The sequence below is a fragment of the Archocentrus centrarchus genome, chromosome 3, assembly GCF_007364275.1.
Source record: "Archocentrus centrarchus isolate MPI-CPG fArcCen1 chromosome 3, fArcCen1, whole genome shotgun sequence".
Lineage (NCBI taxonomy): Eukaryota > Metazoa > Chordata > Actinopteri > Cichliformes > Cichlidae > Archocentrus > Archocentrus centrarchus.
Window position 1 is genome coordinate 1,234,574 of NC_044348.1, and position 16,585 is coordinate 1,251,158.

A 16,585-nucleotide genomic window follows, 5' to 3' on the forward strand; every position below is an offset into this window, starting at 1 on the left:
AGGGCTCTCCCAGAAACACCCCACAGCTTCACAAGCAGTACCTATTTTATAATCAAGATATATCTGTACATAAGTATCTATATTCAATGTATTGTCTGAATTTTTGAATAAAGCTGTCTAATGTATATCTTCATGTGTTTGTGTGAGAATGTAAAAAATCACTGAGTAGGAAAGCGCTATACAAATACAGTCCTTAACATTTAATGTGTGGACACATTAACAGGACAACAGATATCAAATGCCATGAGCAATTATTGCATAATATAAAAGTAATGTGTGCACAGCAATCTGATAGACTTGTCCACTTTAATTATATCAGTTACACAATATTTCAAGCTGTAGGTCATAGCACAAAAAATAAACCTCAAGTTGGTGGACAGTACTGGTGCTTTTAGCTTTGCTTTGTAGGAAGCAGTCATTAAAAGATGGGTGCACTGTGGCCATAAAGGGATGGATGGTAACAATACTCTGGTATCTGCTGCTATTTAAGCTATGCACTGTTGCTGCTGAGGGGACCAATGTGTGCCAAGGAAATATGCACACAATTTTCGCCAACCATTGATACAAGTCATGGTAGATCTATGCTTACATGGTTATGGCAAATGATGACCCAATGATCTGATTAGCTTAAGTTGAGCTTGGATTTAGTTCTTATGATCTCCTTGAGTGCAATCTAAATGCTGCCCCTGCTCATCCTTTTCTGAACTTGCCACTTGGCTTCCACTGATGCGCTCACCTATTGAAATGGATGCATGGATATGTAATGATCATTGCCCATATTGACAGTTGTATGTATATATTTACTAGTGATAGTCAAATATCTGTATTGAATCATTCCATCCAGTTGTGAATTCATGGCCCGAAGAGTCATGGTCTTTTATTTGCTCTGTTCCATCAAGTGGAAAGAAAGTGTAAAACAGGCTGATTACTCACTCCATGACTTTGGTGTGTGAAGCTTTGAACGGAATAAATATGATTCCAGTACATAAATTTTGAACTTAATATGGCATCTGTCTTTATGGTCAGTAGTGGAAAGGTTGTGATGTGAACATGATAGTGTTATTTAATTACTGCTTAATTTATTACTACGCGCATATCTTATGAGACCGTTCCTTTTTCTGGGTAGTTCCATCGTCAAAAAAAAAAAATCTGGAATAAACTTCAAACAAACTCGCAATAAAGTCCAAGTCCAAGTTCAAATGTCATCGACACAAGCCTCGACGCACGCTCCACGAAAATCTTCCTGAAGTACTCGACACACACTTCGAAGCCTCAACATAGAAAGACACAACACTAATATTTACATAATATAAAGGATATTTCACCAACTTTTCAGTCGTTGCAGGCACTGCTTTTATTTTTATACAGCATTCTCAAGACACACAGGCAATTCAAAGAACTTTACACAAAACATTTAAATATTAAAAGACAAATTGTTTCTTTCTTGACACTTTGCATAGTTGTAACTATAATTTTAAGCACACTGCATTACCCATACGACAATCACACTAGACTTTGAGTTTGGTTATTTTAATCTCTGCACTTCCACAACTCTGTTTTAGAATAGATTTATTGGCCTTTCCCCGGATATATCTGATATCTTATTGCCATACTAAGAGGGATTGGGGTCTCAAACCTCTGGAATGATATCCACCTGCACAGTTAAAAATTTGCTTACTAGAGATTAGTTATCACATCACAGAGATGTGGGACCATGGTGTTCTTTTTTCTGCAGCTAAACACTGGCTGTTTTCCCAGCAGAAGATTATCTTCAAGGTCAAATAAGGTTTAACTTTAATAAAATTTCTTTTATCTTTAAAATTCTGCTTGAACTTCTCCCTTTTTTTGTATTAACAATTAGGAAATGATACTGGTATATGAGGATTCTAAATATAACATATTTTGCATCTAAATATGTCACGTTTGACCTTTGACCTCACTTTTATGTTTCACATCTAAGTTTCAAGTTGACATCAAAAAGCATTTTAGCTTTAATCTATTATCTTGATTTTTTGTGATTAATAGTAATCAAAACCCTTTTCACTTGATATTTATCACTAAACATTTAAATGAATTTTACTGAGTTAAATGAATGCTACGTATGTATATATATTTATATATCCACATAAATAAAAACAATGAACTTGTGTCAATTAATTTAAAATTGGTTTCAACAGGGCAAATATAGCCTACACTTTGTACTTGTTTTTTACTGCGCTACAAACTTCTTAAAGTTGGTTAAGAAGAGCAAAGAGCAAAATGAATAAACAGTACCAGTCAAAAGTACTGTATACACAATACAATACTATTCCCTTAAAAGTAAGGGGCCAGATCCTCTAATTCTCTGTACCACAGAAAAACTCATATTCGGTGTTGAAAGCAGTCAGGATTTAATTTATTTGTAATGAGAGGGGGAATGTTATCAGAAAAAGCACGTAACTGAAGGGTGGATGGCTCGAAGCTGTGGTGCTAAAACTTTGGGCTGTCCAGTAACTCTTCACTCTGTCCCTACTTTAAGTGTATAGAAACGAGTCCATTACTGCTCTTGATGATGTTGCTGAAACTGAGCAGAACTGAACTGAAGTGTGTTTCAGGTTTGTAGTTTCCTTTCTGCACACAGATCGGTACATAATTAAGGTTTCAGCAGCACGCACAGAAAGATTTTCATGTAGTTTCTTTTTTAATTTATCTCTCTCAGAGCCATTAGATGCTTTATTGAAATGCCAGTCAAAACACAACTCTTAATGTGACAGTTAGTGCATCAGATTAATGTTTTCAAATCTTTTATATGAATATGCAATACTGATTTTAAGTTCCTGCAGTGTCACATGTGCAGAAAACAAAGGCGATGCACCTATTTACGCACATGGCACAGTAACAGTATTTTCATTAACACACCAACATTTCAGGATCTGACGTTAAATAACATTTGGTGTTCCTCTGCACATTGTACATGTACAGATTTCAGTTTTATACAGTGGAATATTTTGTAATAATGCAGGTTAATACTTCACTCGACCTGAGTCTCAGTCCCCAAATTCAGTCAGAAGAGTCCACCCTTATATCATCAACAAATTGATTCTCCTTCAGCCTCCTCACATTTTTCTGAACTGCCCTGCTTTTCTTCAGACAGAAACTTGTGCTTAAGACCTGCACTTGTATACCATTATTTTGTTAGTACATTACTCCCTAGGTCTTTGGTCTGTTTGTTTTAAGCCACTAATTTGCGCCACTCTTTAAGAAATTCTGAATATTATTGAAATGAAATGTCTGACTCTTTGTATCTAAATTGGTGCACTGTTAGTAGATCCCCCTGTGACTGTGACATCAGGTTAATTTGCTTAGTTAAACTGCTCTTTTGCCTATAAAATTGAATAAATCTTGCTTTTTTATACGTTTTAATGCTGGGTAGTATAACTCCTTCCCAGGAGTAAAAGTTAATTAATAATAATTCTAAAGACTGCTATACATCAATGAACATTATTACTGGAAATTGGAATTAGTGGAACATGCTTATTAGTTAATAAAGCTCATAACCTTGATTTAGAGTTTATAAAAATTACTTTCTTCATGTAAGGCAAAAAAAGAAGCTGTGGTTTTAACAGGGTGCTGTAGGCTGTACCTCTGCTGCTTATACGGTTGGAAAGCCTGTTTATTTCCCTTAAATGGAGCCATGTTTGTAAGGAAAAGGTGGGTTTCGCCCATGAAAATCTTCTCTGCCAGTTCCAAACAGCTTATTCTGCTAGTGACTCATTTGGTGTTATTTATTCAATTTGGTGATTGAAGTCTGAAAAAACAAGACATGAGGGCAATTTAACAATTCATTTATTTAAACAAACAAGACCCTCAGTAGCATGTGGAAGAACCATACACAACCACAACAGCCTGGCACCTCCTCCTCATGCTGGTCACACACTGCTGTGGGATGTCATCACATTTTGCAACCAGCATTTGTCAGTCAGTATGGTTGTGTTAGTGACTCTGGCACAAACAGCATGCCCAAGATGATCCCACAAGTGTTCAGTGGGGCTGAGGTCAGGACTGCAGGCAGGCTATTCCATTTTCCACTCCCAAGTTCTGGAGGTAGTCTCTGATAAACCCTTCTGTGTGGGGGCAAGCTTTGTCATCTTGGAGGAAAGAGTTCAGTCCCAGACTGTGACACATGGGATTTGATTTTATTTTAGAGAGTTTGATTTTCTGTTGCATGGCACTGAACAGGAGTGGCCCTCCAATCTCATTGTACATCCTGTATAATGACAATAAGGCATTCTATTCTATTCTATTCTACTGGTTGCAGAATCTCATCTTGATACAGTGGCTTGCAAAAGTATTCATACCCCTTGAACTTTTCAATATTTTGTTACATTACAACCACAAACATAAATATATTTCAATGGAATTTAATGTGAAAGACCAACACAAAGTGGTATACAATTGTGAAGTGGAAAGAAAATTATACATGATTCAAAACATTTTTTACAGATAAAAAAAATGAAAAGTGCGATGTGCAAAGTATTCAGCCCCCCTGAGTCAATACTTTAGGATATGTCTTCACCAGCTTTGCACATCTAGTGACTGAAATTTTTGCACATTCTTCTTTGCAAAACAGCTCAAGCTCAGTTGGATTAGATGGAGAGCGTTTGTGAACAGCACTTTTCAGATCTTGCCACAAATTCTCAATTGGGTTTAGATCTGGACTTTGACTGGGCCGTTCTAACACATGAATATGTTTTGTTTCGGTAACGCTTTCTTTTAAGGCCCGCCCTTAGGCCGTAACTATCCTGTAAGTAAATTTTAGCTATGTGGAATTACATGTAATTATTTTTAATTACGCTGTCTGTAATTATTTTTACTACGGCTTAATTATTTTTTAATTCTGCCGTAATTATTTTTAATTCTGCCATAATAATTTTTTACTACGGCTGAATTATTTTTTAATTCTGCAGTAATTATTTTTAATTCTGCCGTAATTATTTTTACTACGGCTGAATTATTTTTTAATTTCGCAGTAATTATTTTTAATTCCACCATAATTATTTTTAATTCCGCCATAATTATTTTTAGTACGGCTGAATTATCTTTAATTCTGCCTTAATTATTTTTAATTCCGCCGTAATATTTTTTAATTCCGCCATAATTATTTTTAATTCCACGGTAATTATCTTTAATTCCGCTGTAATATTTTTTAATTCCGCCGTAATTATTTTTAATTCTGCCGTAATTATTTTTACTATGGCTGAATTATTTTAATTCCACCATAATTATTTTTAATTCCACCGTAATTATTTTTACTACGGCTGAATTATTTTTAATTCTGTCATAATTATTTTTAATTCCGCCATAACTATTTTTTAATTCCGCCGTAATCATTTTTAATTCCGCCATAATTATCTTTAATTCCGCCGTAATTATCTTTAATTCCGCCGTAATCATTTTTAATTCCGCCATAATTATCTTTAATTCCGCCGTACTTATCTTAATTCCACCGTAATTATTTTACTATGGCTGAATTATTTTTAATTCCGCCATAATTATCTTTAATTCCACCGTAATTATTATTTAATTCCTCCGTAATTATTTTTACTATGGCTGAATTAAACATAATTACGGCGGAATTAAAAAAATAATTACGGCGGAATTAAAAATAATTCAGCCGTAGTAAAAGTAATTACACCGTAATTAAAAATAATTACGCCCTAATTCCACATAACTAAAATTTACTTACAGGATAGTTACGGCCTAAGGGCGGGCCTTAAAAGAAAGCTTTTCCTTTAAACCATTCCATTGTAGCCCTGGCTTTATGTTTAGGGTCGTTGTCCTGCTGGAAGGTGAACCTCCGCCCCAGTCTCAAGTCTTTTGCAGACTCCAACAGGTTTTCTTCCAAGATTGCCCTGTATCTGGCTCCATCCATCTTCCCATCAACTCTGACCAACTTCCCTGTCCCTGCTGAAGAGAAGCAGCCCCAGAGCATGATGCTGCCACCACCATATTTGACAGTGGGGATGGTGTGTTCAGAGTGATGTGCAGTGTTAATTCTATGCCAGACATAGCGTTTTGCATTTTGGCCAAAAAGTTCAATTTTGGTCTCCTCTGACCAAAGCACCTTGTTCCACATGTTTGCTGTGTCCCCAACATGGCTTCTGGCAAACTGCAAAAAAGGACTTTTTATAGTTCTCTTTTAACAATGGCTTTCTTCTTGCACTCTTCCATAAAGACCACATTTGTGCAGTGCACGACTAATAGTTGTCCTGTGGACAGATTCCCCCACCCAAGCTGTGGATCTCTGCATTTCATCCAGAGTCACCATGGATCTCTTGGCTGCATCGCTGATCAGTGCTGTCCTTGTTCGGCCTGTCTTGGAAGGTTTACAGTTGTGTATATATATATATATATATATATATATATATATATATATATATATATATATATATATATATATATATGGAAGTTACGTCTTTGTGTAAAACATGCAAAATCATCTGGCTTCATAGAACATAATGTTCTGCTTTTCAAATGTGATTAATATTTATATCATAGTTATTGTAGTGTAGCACCCAGCTGCTACCTTGACTTGCTGCTTTGACATAAAAAAAAACAAGAAAATCAGATAAACAGGTTTAACTCCTTTGACTTTCAAATACAAGTTTCTCGTGTCTTAACTCCACAGCTCAGTGTTGTTTTATGCCACACGCAGCATCCACCTGACATCACTTGGTAAAATAAACTTGAGGAAAGATTTGCAAGACCAAGAGTTAACCCTATAGCCACCAGGACACAAAAAGAAAAAAGCACCACATGACACAAATGCAGTATATCCTCTCATTTAGATCTAATTAAAAGTTAAACAGTCCATCCAACTCAGGCATGAAAACACTCCTGTCTGTCAGCATTATTCAGCAGCGGGTTCTCCATAACCTGCATTTATTTATTTCTGTTTTTAGCGTTTGTCAGCATGTCTGGTAATTAATGTAGATTTCCCCAAAAACAAAAAGTGAAATGTGTGAAACTGGTCCAGCTTAATCGTTATAAAATATAATAACATGTTAAAAAATATGAGGGCTATATTGGGGGTTTATCTCAAAATATAGAAGATATATATTAATGATGACTGCATGAGTTCAACTTCTCATACTATGAATTGTTTATTACAGTTTTTCATCAGTTATGTGAAATTTGACAAAAATAATAAATGGACTAAACTGCACTAATGCAAGGTCTGAATAAAATGAAAGCCTTATACAATAATTTAATAATAGTTCTACCAACGTTATGTGATTGTGTTTTCAGATGATTGTGCAAAAAATAAAAAATCAGTTTAAATGTAAACTGGTCTGTCACTTTCATATCACCATTCATGCCATCAGAAAATATCTGCCTTGCTTACATTAATATTTAATCATTTAGGAAACCAGCTCTTAATGCTGAGTGTAGAAAGATGAGAATAGTTTCTGTGTATTTTTTACAATCCAAAACCAGAAAACCATATAACTACTTAAAACAAACCAAAACACCCCCACAATTTATTGTTTTTAAATGGAAATAGTAACTTTTCAGCATCTATTTATGGCCCCATGAATCCAATCATTTAAAAAGTATCAAAACAACAAAAGTTATAACCTGATGTCCCATTTTTTAAATTTGTTTGTTTTTTGGAGGGTGGGGGGGTTCTGTGTGGTGCTAATTTGTGCTCATTAGCTGCTAATTATGTGGGCATATTGTCCTTGATTTAGTCTTTATATTACAAGTCATATAAACAGTATCAGTGCACAGAGGAAAGTATAGTATTAAATTTGCCCTTAGGTCAGTCCTGTGCCTGTGTGGAGAATACAGACCAACTCCAAAAGAGTTGGGATGTTATGTAAAATACATTTAAAACAGAATGCAATGTTGGGCAAATCTCATAAATAAATTCACAAAAATGTTTACTTTTACTATTTCATGAAATTTCAAGGCAACATATCTCAAAAAAGTTTGGACAGAGCAACAAAAAGGCTGGAAAAGTAATTAACTGGGTAACTCCCATCAGTTACCAATACTCTTTGGTCTAATCTGGCAATACTTAGAAAATCTGGTATTTTCCACCTCTCTCCTTGTTTACCACCTCTTACTAAGCACTATCTCGAGTGAGTCTCCTGTGAGGTCTCGGGATCTTGTGTCCCCTCACTCCCTGACAAGCCTCTTAGAGCTGCATGAAGCCTACACCTCACCCACGTGAAAAATCCCGGCAAAATAGATTGAGCGGTTAGTGCTCCGTTTGTGCTTGTTTGTGCGGTTAAAATTTTCATTTGTGCTGCTTTCGTTTTGGATTTATTAAAGATTATCTTTTAGGTCATTCAAGGTCACCATCCCCCCATCTTACTCCAAAATAAACCAGAATGATCTACTTTATTAGTCGCGCCGTTGTGCTGGTTTGTGCCGTTAAACTAAACTGTCGTTTGTGCTGGTTTGTGGTTTGCTGCCAAGTAAAACCAGATTATGCCCAAATATTTACGCCATGTTTTTTCCTATGTAGTGTCCTCACCTTCGATGCGTGTTTTATGCAGAAATAAAAGGCGAAAACAGGAGTTCACTAACAGGAAGTGCTTGCTATAAAAACAAAACAAACAAACAAAGTAATTGCTGACAACTCCTTTCCTATTGGTGAAAAATGCAACATATCAACCAATCAGAAAATTATGCGATAACACGATGCACTAATAAAGTAGACCACTCTGGTTTGTTTTGGAGCAAGATGGGGGGATGGTGACCTTTGGATGACCTAAAAAATAATCTTTAATAACTCAGAAACGAAAGCCACAAAAGAAAATTTTAACGACACAAATCAGCACAAACCAGCACAAACAGAGCACTAACCGCTCAATCTATTTATTGGAATTTTTCACATTGGTGGGGTGTGAAGGAATATACTCATGGTATATGTTTGCCCTTATTTCCCTGAGAAATTTGTCTTAGACTGGAAGATAAACATAACTGATTAAAAATACAGAAGCTTATAATGTTTTGTGTCATCAGGAACTTTATGTTCTCGCTGGGCAACGGACCACACTGATGGAGACTACACAATGATAGAAATGGAGACTTCGAGATCATTCAGCTGTTGAAATTCTCTGTTTAATCTGTAAACTGTATGAAAATGGTTAATTAAATTTAATAATTGGACTCCTTATTCCGTTGTTTTGTCTCATTCCTGTTCGATGAACGAACACGCTGAAACCTGGGAGGAATAAGCTGGTAACAGGTTTCTTCAGGTGTCAGCTTCGCGCAGCTGCCACTAGGCCATCTTTCTGCCAGGCTGGAGCTTTCTGAGGGGGGCCTTGAAGGCACAGCTGCTCTATATCTTCCACCATCTTTGGAGCCAGAAAAGCGGTACATAGAAAACCCTTGGTATATCTCAACACACACACACACACACACAGTACTCGTCTTAGGTGGAAACTCAAACCTCAATATAGTGATCACTCATGCTCAAAATGAGATGAATTTTTAATATATATTGACACATTCATATGACCTAAAGTAAAGTACATATCGATTAGTGCTTTATATGTGATATTTACTTTATTTGCTTTGTTTATACTCCACTCTGCATTTAATAATTTATTCTTATTATCTCTGGCTCTCTTCCACAGCATGTCTTTTTTCTTCCCCTCAGCCCAACCAGTAGCCGCGGATGGCTGCCCCTCCCTGAGCCTCTTTCTCTCAGAGGTTTCTTTCTGTTTAAAGGGTGTTTTTCCTTCCCACTGTCACCAAGTGCTGCTCATAGGGGGCCATTTTGACTTTTGGGCTTTCTCTGTATTATTGTAGGGTCTTTACCCATAATTCAAAGTGCCTTGAGGCGACTATTTGTTGTGATTTGGCGCCACATAATTTCAATTGAATTGAATTGAATTGAATTTCAATTTATTTATATAGCACCAATTGAATTGAATTGATATTCCTGTATTTAATAAGGTTTGCTATAAGATATGAAAAACTTTCTTTGGTATAGCTTAGGTGTTACAATATTTCAAACTGAAGTAGGTCCAGTAGGGCTGGAGCCTATCCCAGCTGTTGTAGGGCGAGAGGCAGGGTACACCCTGTACAAGTCGCCAGCCTGTTGCAGGGCCAACACAAAGACAGACATATAATGCTACTTAAACCAACTTTGTTTTTAGTCTCACTGTATCTGATTATTACCATTTGTTATTAAAAACATGCTTTATTATGGTAAAAACCCAGTTAAATAACTATAATCTAAACTATAATCTGCTGCTGTTTTTTTTGTTTTATTTTGAGTGATATTTAACTCTGGGTGACCACAAACACAATAATGATGCAGTAGTTTTAGTTGCCTGCTTCCTCTGCGTCACAGACAAGATGTTTTTATTCCTTTACGTCTGTGTACATCTTCCCTTCATTTGCCATCAGTCAAATGATTTGTGGAGTTGCAGCAGCTGATTGTTGACTTAAGTGTGTAACCTAGTCAAATGATTGTTCTCAAAAAAAGATTTAAAGTAATAGGACATCTCCCTGGAAGATGAGCATCCAGATGGACTTTGAGCATCAAACCACTTGCAGCATCAACCAAAGCAATGCACCTGAGCAGGTAACTTCACCAACTGACTGCTTTAACACTTCTGCATCTCCTCAGCTGATTTAAATGACTGAACACAGTTTAGTGTTTCAGTTTCCAAGAATGGTTTTATGTTTTTTTCCCAGTGCTTGTTTACTGTATAATTAAGAAAAAGTGTTGTGTTCTCACTAAATACAGCAATATGTTTCAGTATGAGGCTTTCTTTGTACAACAGAAATCTGATGACAGTGATGAAGAGCAGCTTGGTTGGGACCTTCCTCCTCCTCCTCCTCAGCTGTACTGTATCTGGACTGGGATCAGTGGTGTCAAGAAATTACTCATACATTGAAATACATTACACCTGGCAGGAGGCCCAAAGCTACTGCAGGAAGTAGAGTTTCCTTTTTCATCTTGTTGGTCATGACCACTTATCTGTTTATTTTCATTATCATAAATTATCAGTTTAGCAAAGTATGCAGATATAAAATGTTTAACAGGGAAAGTGATAAAAATGTTAGCTCATTTTGAATTTGATGGCAGCAACACATCTTTAAAAAGTTGGGATAGGGTCCTGTTCACTGCTGTGTAGCATCCCCTCTTTTTTTAACAACAGTAAACATCTGAGTAAGGAGGAGAGTGGCTGCTTGACTTGTGGGATAGGAATATTGTCCCATTCTTTTTAAAAATTATTTCAAATTTTAATTCGTCTGACCACAGAACAGTTTTCAATTTAGCCTCAGTCCATTTTAAGATGGCATGTCTGAATGATGGTCAGATATGGCTTCTTCTTTCATTGACAGAGCTTTAACTTGCATTTAGGGATGGCTGAGCCCATTCCTGAGCCCATATATATTTCATGAACAGTAACATTTCTCAGTTTAAACACTTCACATATTTTTATGTTCCACGTAACTCTCAGCATGTCCACAGTGTTAAAGTTACTCACCTGATCCTTGATTCATAAACAGTGCTTGACTACTTAATTTGTTTTTGATATTTTTCTAAATTAATGGAAGGGAAAAAGAAAATTTTTCTAAACACTGAGTTAAAATATTCTTCTAATCATACAGAACACATGTAAATGTAAAGAATTTTTAACTAATGAGCAAAATCTCAGTAAGTTGTATTCTGTGTGATAAAATTGTTTGAATCTTTGTCCCGGTAGCTTTGGTGGCCAAAATGACTTGGCGACTTTCCATACACTGTCAGATTCAGAAGATCTTGACTTGAAGAGCTATCATGCATGGATTGGTCTGTACAGAGAAGGGGGTTCTAACTCAGGGAGTCCTGAACAAGGGGTCCTAACCGAAGGGGTCCTAAACGAAGGGGTCCTAAACGATGGGGTCCTAGCCTATGGGGTCCTAGCCTATGGGGTCCTAGCCTATGGAGTTCTAACCCAGGGGATAACAGCTGGACCTGGACCAAAGGAGGACACTTCAACTTGATCCAAACTATGAGCCAAGCTATGGTGAAAACTGTGGTTACGTATATTACATGGACAACAATGAAATGTGAGTTTGTTCTTTGACCAATCTAAATTTTAATTAAGCATGCTGTGAGGTTTGTATGTAAACAAATTTCCAAGAAGCCAATAGAATAGAATAAAATAGAAAGCCTTTATTGTCATTATACAGAATGTACAATGGGACTGGAGGGCCACTCCTGTTCAGTGCCATGCAGTCGGCTCTGTTAGATACTAGAAATGAGCCTGATTGACATTTAGTCTCACAAACTGAGCACGAGGGTTGAGAGAAGAGAAATTTGAAGAACTTATGAATGATGAAAGGGGTGCCTGTGCAAAGGTAGAACAGTTATGGTTAGAACTAACACAGATACTGCTGATCACTCTTTCTTATAAGTCACATTACTTCCATGCACCATCACGAACAGATAACAGTTCACTCAAAATCATTTGAAGCTGCTGTTTTTTCTTCTTCTTCAAGATCACTGGCAATCAAATTTGGTTATCCATATCCAAATGTCAAATATAATGTTTAACCATGTTTTTATGACCTGCTTTTTCTCTCTCTCTCTCCTCTCTCTCTCTCTCCCTCTCTCTCTCTCCTCTCTCTCCCTTTATGGGAATCAAATTAATCTAGGTCCGAATTTCAATGATTAAACATTAAATATATATATATATATATATATATATATATATATATATAGATATATATTATAATATATATATATAATATATATATATATATATATATATATAATTAAATTACCTTCATTTATAACCATACTTTTAGGGGTTTCATGTGAAAGCAAAATAATGTACATTACTCATATAGTTTAATATTAAGACTTTGGTAGTTTGTATCGCATTACCAACATTGTAGTATATGTTTATGTTTGCTGTGTTTGCCTTTTGTTTAACATTATATAGGTTGTGAACTGAAGTGTCTTAATTTAATTTACAATGTGTTTTTCTATGTTTGCAAAATGTTTCCTGCTGCCATGCTGGTAATCAGGGATTTCTAATACACGGTGAACTAGCTAAACGTCCAAGAAACGCTGCTGACGTCATGCTATGATTAATATAATCAGCTGTAAAATCTTTAGAATATTCTTCTAATGAGAACAAATGGGACTTAAATTATGAAATTATTCTTTCTTTGTTCATATTTCAGGATTGGTGGTGCTGATTGTCAAAGTTATTACTTTTCATCTGTGACCATTCCCATTTTAACCCCGAGTCAAAACCTGGTCTGAAGCCCGGGATTCCTGCCAGAGTACAAATTTGGCGAATTACAATGATCAAGGCGACGTAAATGGAAACGTTAATCAACAGGATTTTTCCGGTCTGGATTGGACTGTACAGAGAAGGTAAACACTAACACAACAGCAAACTGTTGCTCTTAAACCGCTGCAGCTGATTTTACAGTAGCTTAGTAGCAAATTTACTCAATTTCTTTTGTCTTATATTTCTATAATGCCACCATTTTTTAAGTCACCACATGTAGTCTAACATCAGCTAGTCTGCAATGACAAAGAAAACTTAACAGGAAGCAAAAAACTTAGTAGTAAAAGTTTGAAAATGTTAACACCTACTCTGCAGGGAAACATGGAACTGGAGTGCAGGCGTGTCAGACTACACAAACTGGGTCCCTCATGAGCCCATGAACAACGGTGACTGTGTCACCATCTCCTCTCTCAGTAAACAGACGGCTACCCACAACTGCTCAGATCGGTTTCCCTTCATCTGCTATGGGGACAACCTGCTACTGGTAAATGAGAGTAAGACTTGGGAGGAGGCTCTGGAGTACTGCCGAGCCCTCAGTTACGAATTGGTAAGCGTGCAGCCTGAAGACTACGACTATATGAGGAGCAGGGTGATGGAGGCTAACACTGAGGAGGTGGTTCACAATCACCAATACAGCTAAGAAATGTTTATTTAATTTTTTTTTCTTGCCTATGGTGTTTGTTACAGTAGAATATGCTAGCAGCCAAGCCACCTTTATCAAACACTGCTCTGCACTTTCTATAACCGGCTAACTGCTGAGGATGCTCTGAATCAGCATCTTAGCAAAAAACAGGATAAAATGCTCTTTTTCATTTTAGTGAGCAAAACATACAAAATACAGCTTTTATTGTGCCTGATGGGACTTTATTTTCCGCTAATATGTGTGAAAGATAAAGTCGTGTCCTAAATGATGCAGAATATCTGAACCAAGGGAGGGATAACAGACCTCACAAATAAAAACTCAAAACTGAGGTCATTAGATTAATGGAACCTGTATCAGTGCTGCCCAGTTTTTTTCAATAATTATATTCATTTTATTCTTATATTTATTGTATTCTTATAAAATGCCGACCACCTCACAGTTGAGCTTTTCGTCCATATGAACATTTTCCTTTACTAAACAATTACACATTTCAGATGTGCTTGTCCTCTCATTTGTGCTTCTTTGAGCTATTTAGACTGTTCCACCATGGGCTAAATGTGTTTCATAACACACAACTACAAACAACACACAACAAGACACGCAATGCACAGCTTTTCTGTTTTGCTGATTGAAGAAAATTGACTCTCCAGCTACATTTCAAAAACACAATGGTTTAGAATGCTTTACCACACTGATACCATAGACTGATACAGTAACTTTAACCAAAGTGGGGTTTTTTGTGCTTTTTCAGTAGCTAGTCATTGAGGGATGTTTATTTTATTTATTTATTTGTTTATTTTATTTTATTTTATTTTTTTGTTGGGGGGGGGGGGGGGGGGGCTTTTAAAATAACCCAATTTCATAACAGGTCAACTAAAGCTAACAGCTGGAGTTTACTGTATTTAACTACATATCAGTAGCTGCTTAAACTTGCTATTTGACTTGATCTCATATTTGATCTCTTTTTTCATTTTTTCTTCTTTCTTTCTTTCTTTCTTTTTTTTTTGTATTTGTTTGTTTGTTTGTTTTTTGCAGTTGGATGTGCCCCATCCGATTTTTGATTGTTGTATCTTTATTACAATTCTGTGTTGCAAGTACTCTCATTGACCACTTTAACAAATTGACTTTTGTATTAAACTCTTGAAGAATCACTGGCTGCTTCTTCCCCCCTAGGTGTGGACAGGTCTGCGTTTCCTGGCTGGTGAATGGCTGTGGTGAATGGAGCAGATATGATGTACTCTGACCTGCCCCTCTGCCCCCCGATGGTACAGCACTGTGGAACCTTATCCAAGAATGGCACAGGCAGTATGGAGATCAGAGATGGTGCAGAGAGAAGAAACTTTCTGTGTTACTGGATGTAACCTGATGACATCACTGCCATCATCGGTATCCTGGTGATCACTGCTTGCGTGCCTTCCAGCTCCCATCTCCCACCTCTGTTTATGTTCATATGCTAACAGGGTTTTGTTTCTTTAGGTGCTAGATATAAACTATGTTATAATTTGAATATTATCTGTAAAAGGAGCTAATTCAGTTATCATAGGGGTCTCTTCTGTTTACTTTTTTATAATTATCATCAGCATATCTGCTTTGTATGAGTTAATACTTTTCACTGCTTCTAATTCACTGTGAACCATGTTACTTATGTAACTGAACAGTAGATAAAAATGATGAAACTCTAGTTCCTCATCCTGCTGTCTGGCTTTCTTAAGAATAAAATGAGGTAATTTTAATATTATTCAAACAGGTTAAAGGAGATCTGCATTTAAACTGGGTGAAGTGTGTTGGATTTTATTATTAGATTTTGAACAGCTAATGAAGTGTTGTGTTTTCATGGTGCCAGTTGTTAGTCACGTTTTATAGATATGTCGTGCTGATTTTGAATTATCAACCATACAAAATTACTTTCTGAACAGGATAGCTGTAATAATTTGAGCAACTTGAGTGTGAATGAATGAAAGATTGTTATTTCTTTTAGTGTCAGTAGTTTGTGGAATATGTCCTGTGCCCTGTGATGCAATAAAAAACAACAGACAACCTTTCATGCCCACATTTATGGCTACATTTATCACACCTTGTTGCAGTTTTGGGTCATCTTAATGTTCTCTTTGGGGGTCCAGATGGTCCAGCTGTTGTTCAAAATATGGAACTAGATCAATTTGAGTTCAGCTGCTGGTCCCAAAAAATCACAGCAGAAAAGATTTCATGAGCTGATGGCAGTAAACATTTTGAATACCAACCATACAAACCATAATGTAGAATACACTTACAACACATGTATGTAATGATGGAGGCATGTATAGCAAAAGTCCATAAAGACATAAAATCTTTCTCTCCGTTCATTTGCATATTCCACATTTATACTGAGACTTTACAGAAGACCAAACATGCCTGTGTTGGTACAGAGTGGGTCACTGTTGGTGACTATGGGACTGTGTGAACAGGGCAGTTTTACCCTTTGGGGCTCCTGTAGACCCAACCCAACCCCCCCTGCAGTCCATGCTCACACAGCCCCGACAGTTCACCACACCTGTTTACTGTGGGCCCGCACGGCCATGTTTACAGGCACATCCAAATCCAAACTAAACTGGATCTTATTGAAAGAAAAGAACATAAGCAGTGAAAGCTATTAAGTCATTTCCCA

The 16,585-nt window shown here is 36.6% G+C and overlaps 1 protein-coding gene and 1 pseudogene across 1 annotated transcript in view; both read left to right on the forward strand.

Annotated features, from left to right (window-relative positions):
- Window positions 1-11,964: 11,964 nt before the first annotated feature.
- Window positions 11,965-16,585, forward strand: part of LOC115778359 (lymphocyte antigen 75-like) — a 47,100-nt gene continuing 42,479 nt past the window's right edge. The window contains exon 1 of the mRNA XM_030726455.1: window positions 11,965-12,063. Within this exon, the coding sequence (XP_030582315.1) occupies window positions 12,047-12,063 (17 nt within the window). The 5' untranslated portion in view covers window positions 11,965-12,046. The remainder of the gene's footprint in view (window positions 12,064-16,585) is intronic.
- Window positions 13,620-15,419, forward strand: LOC115778360 (brevican core protein-like; annotated as a pseudogene).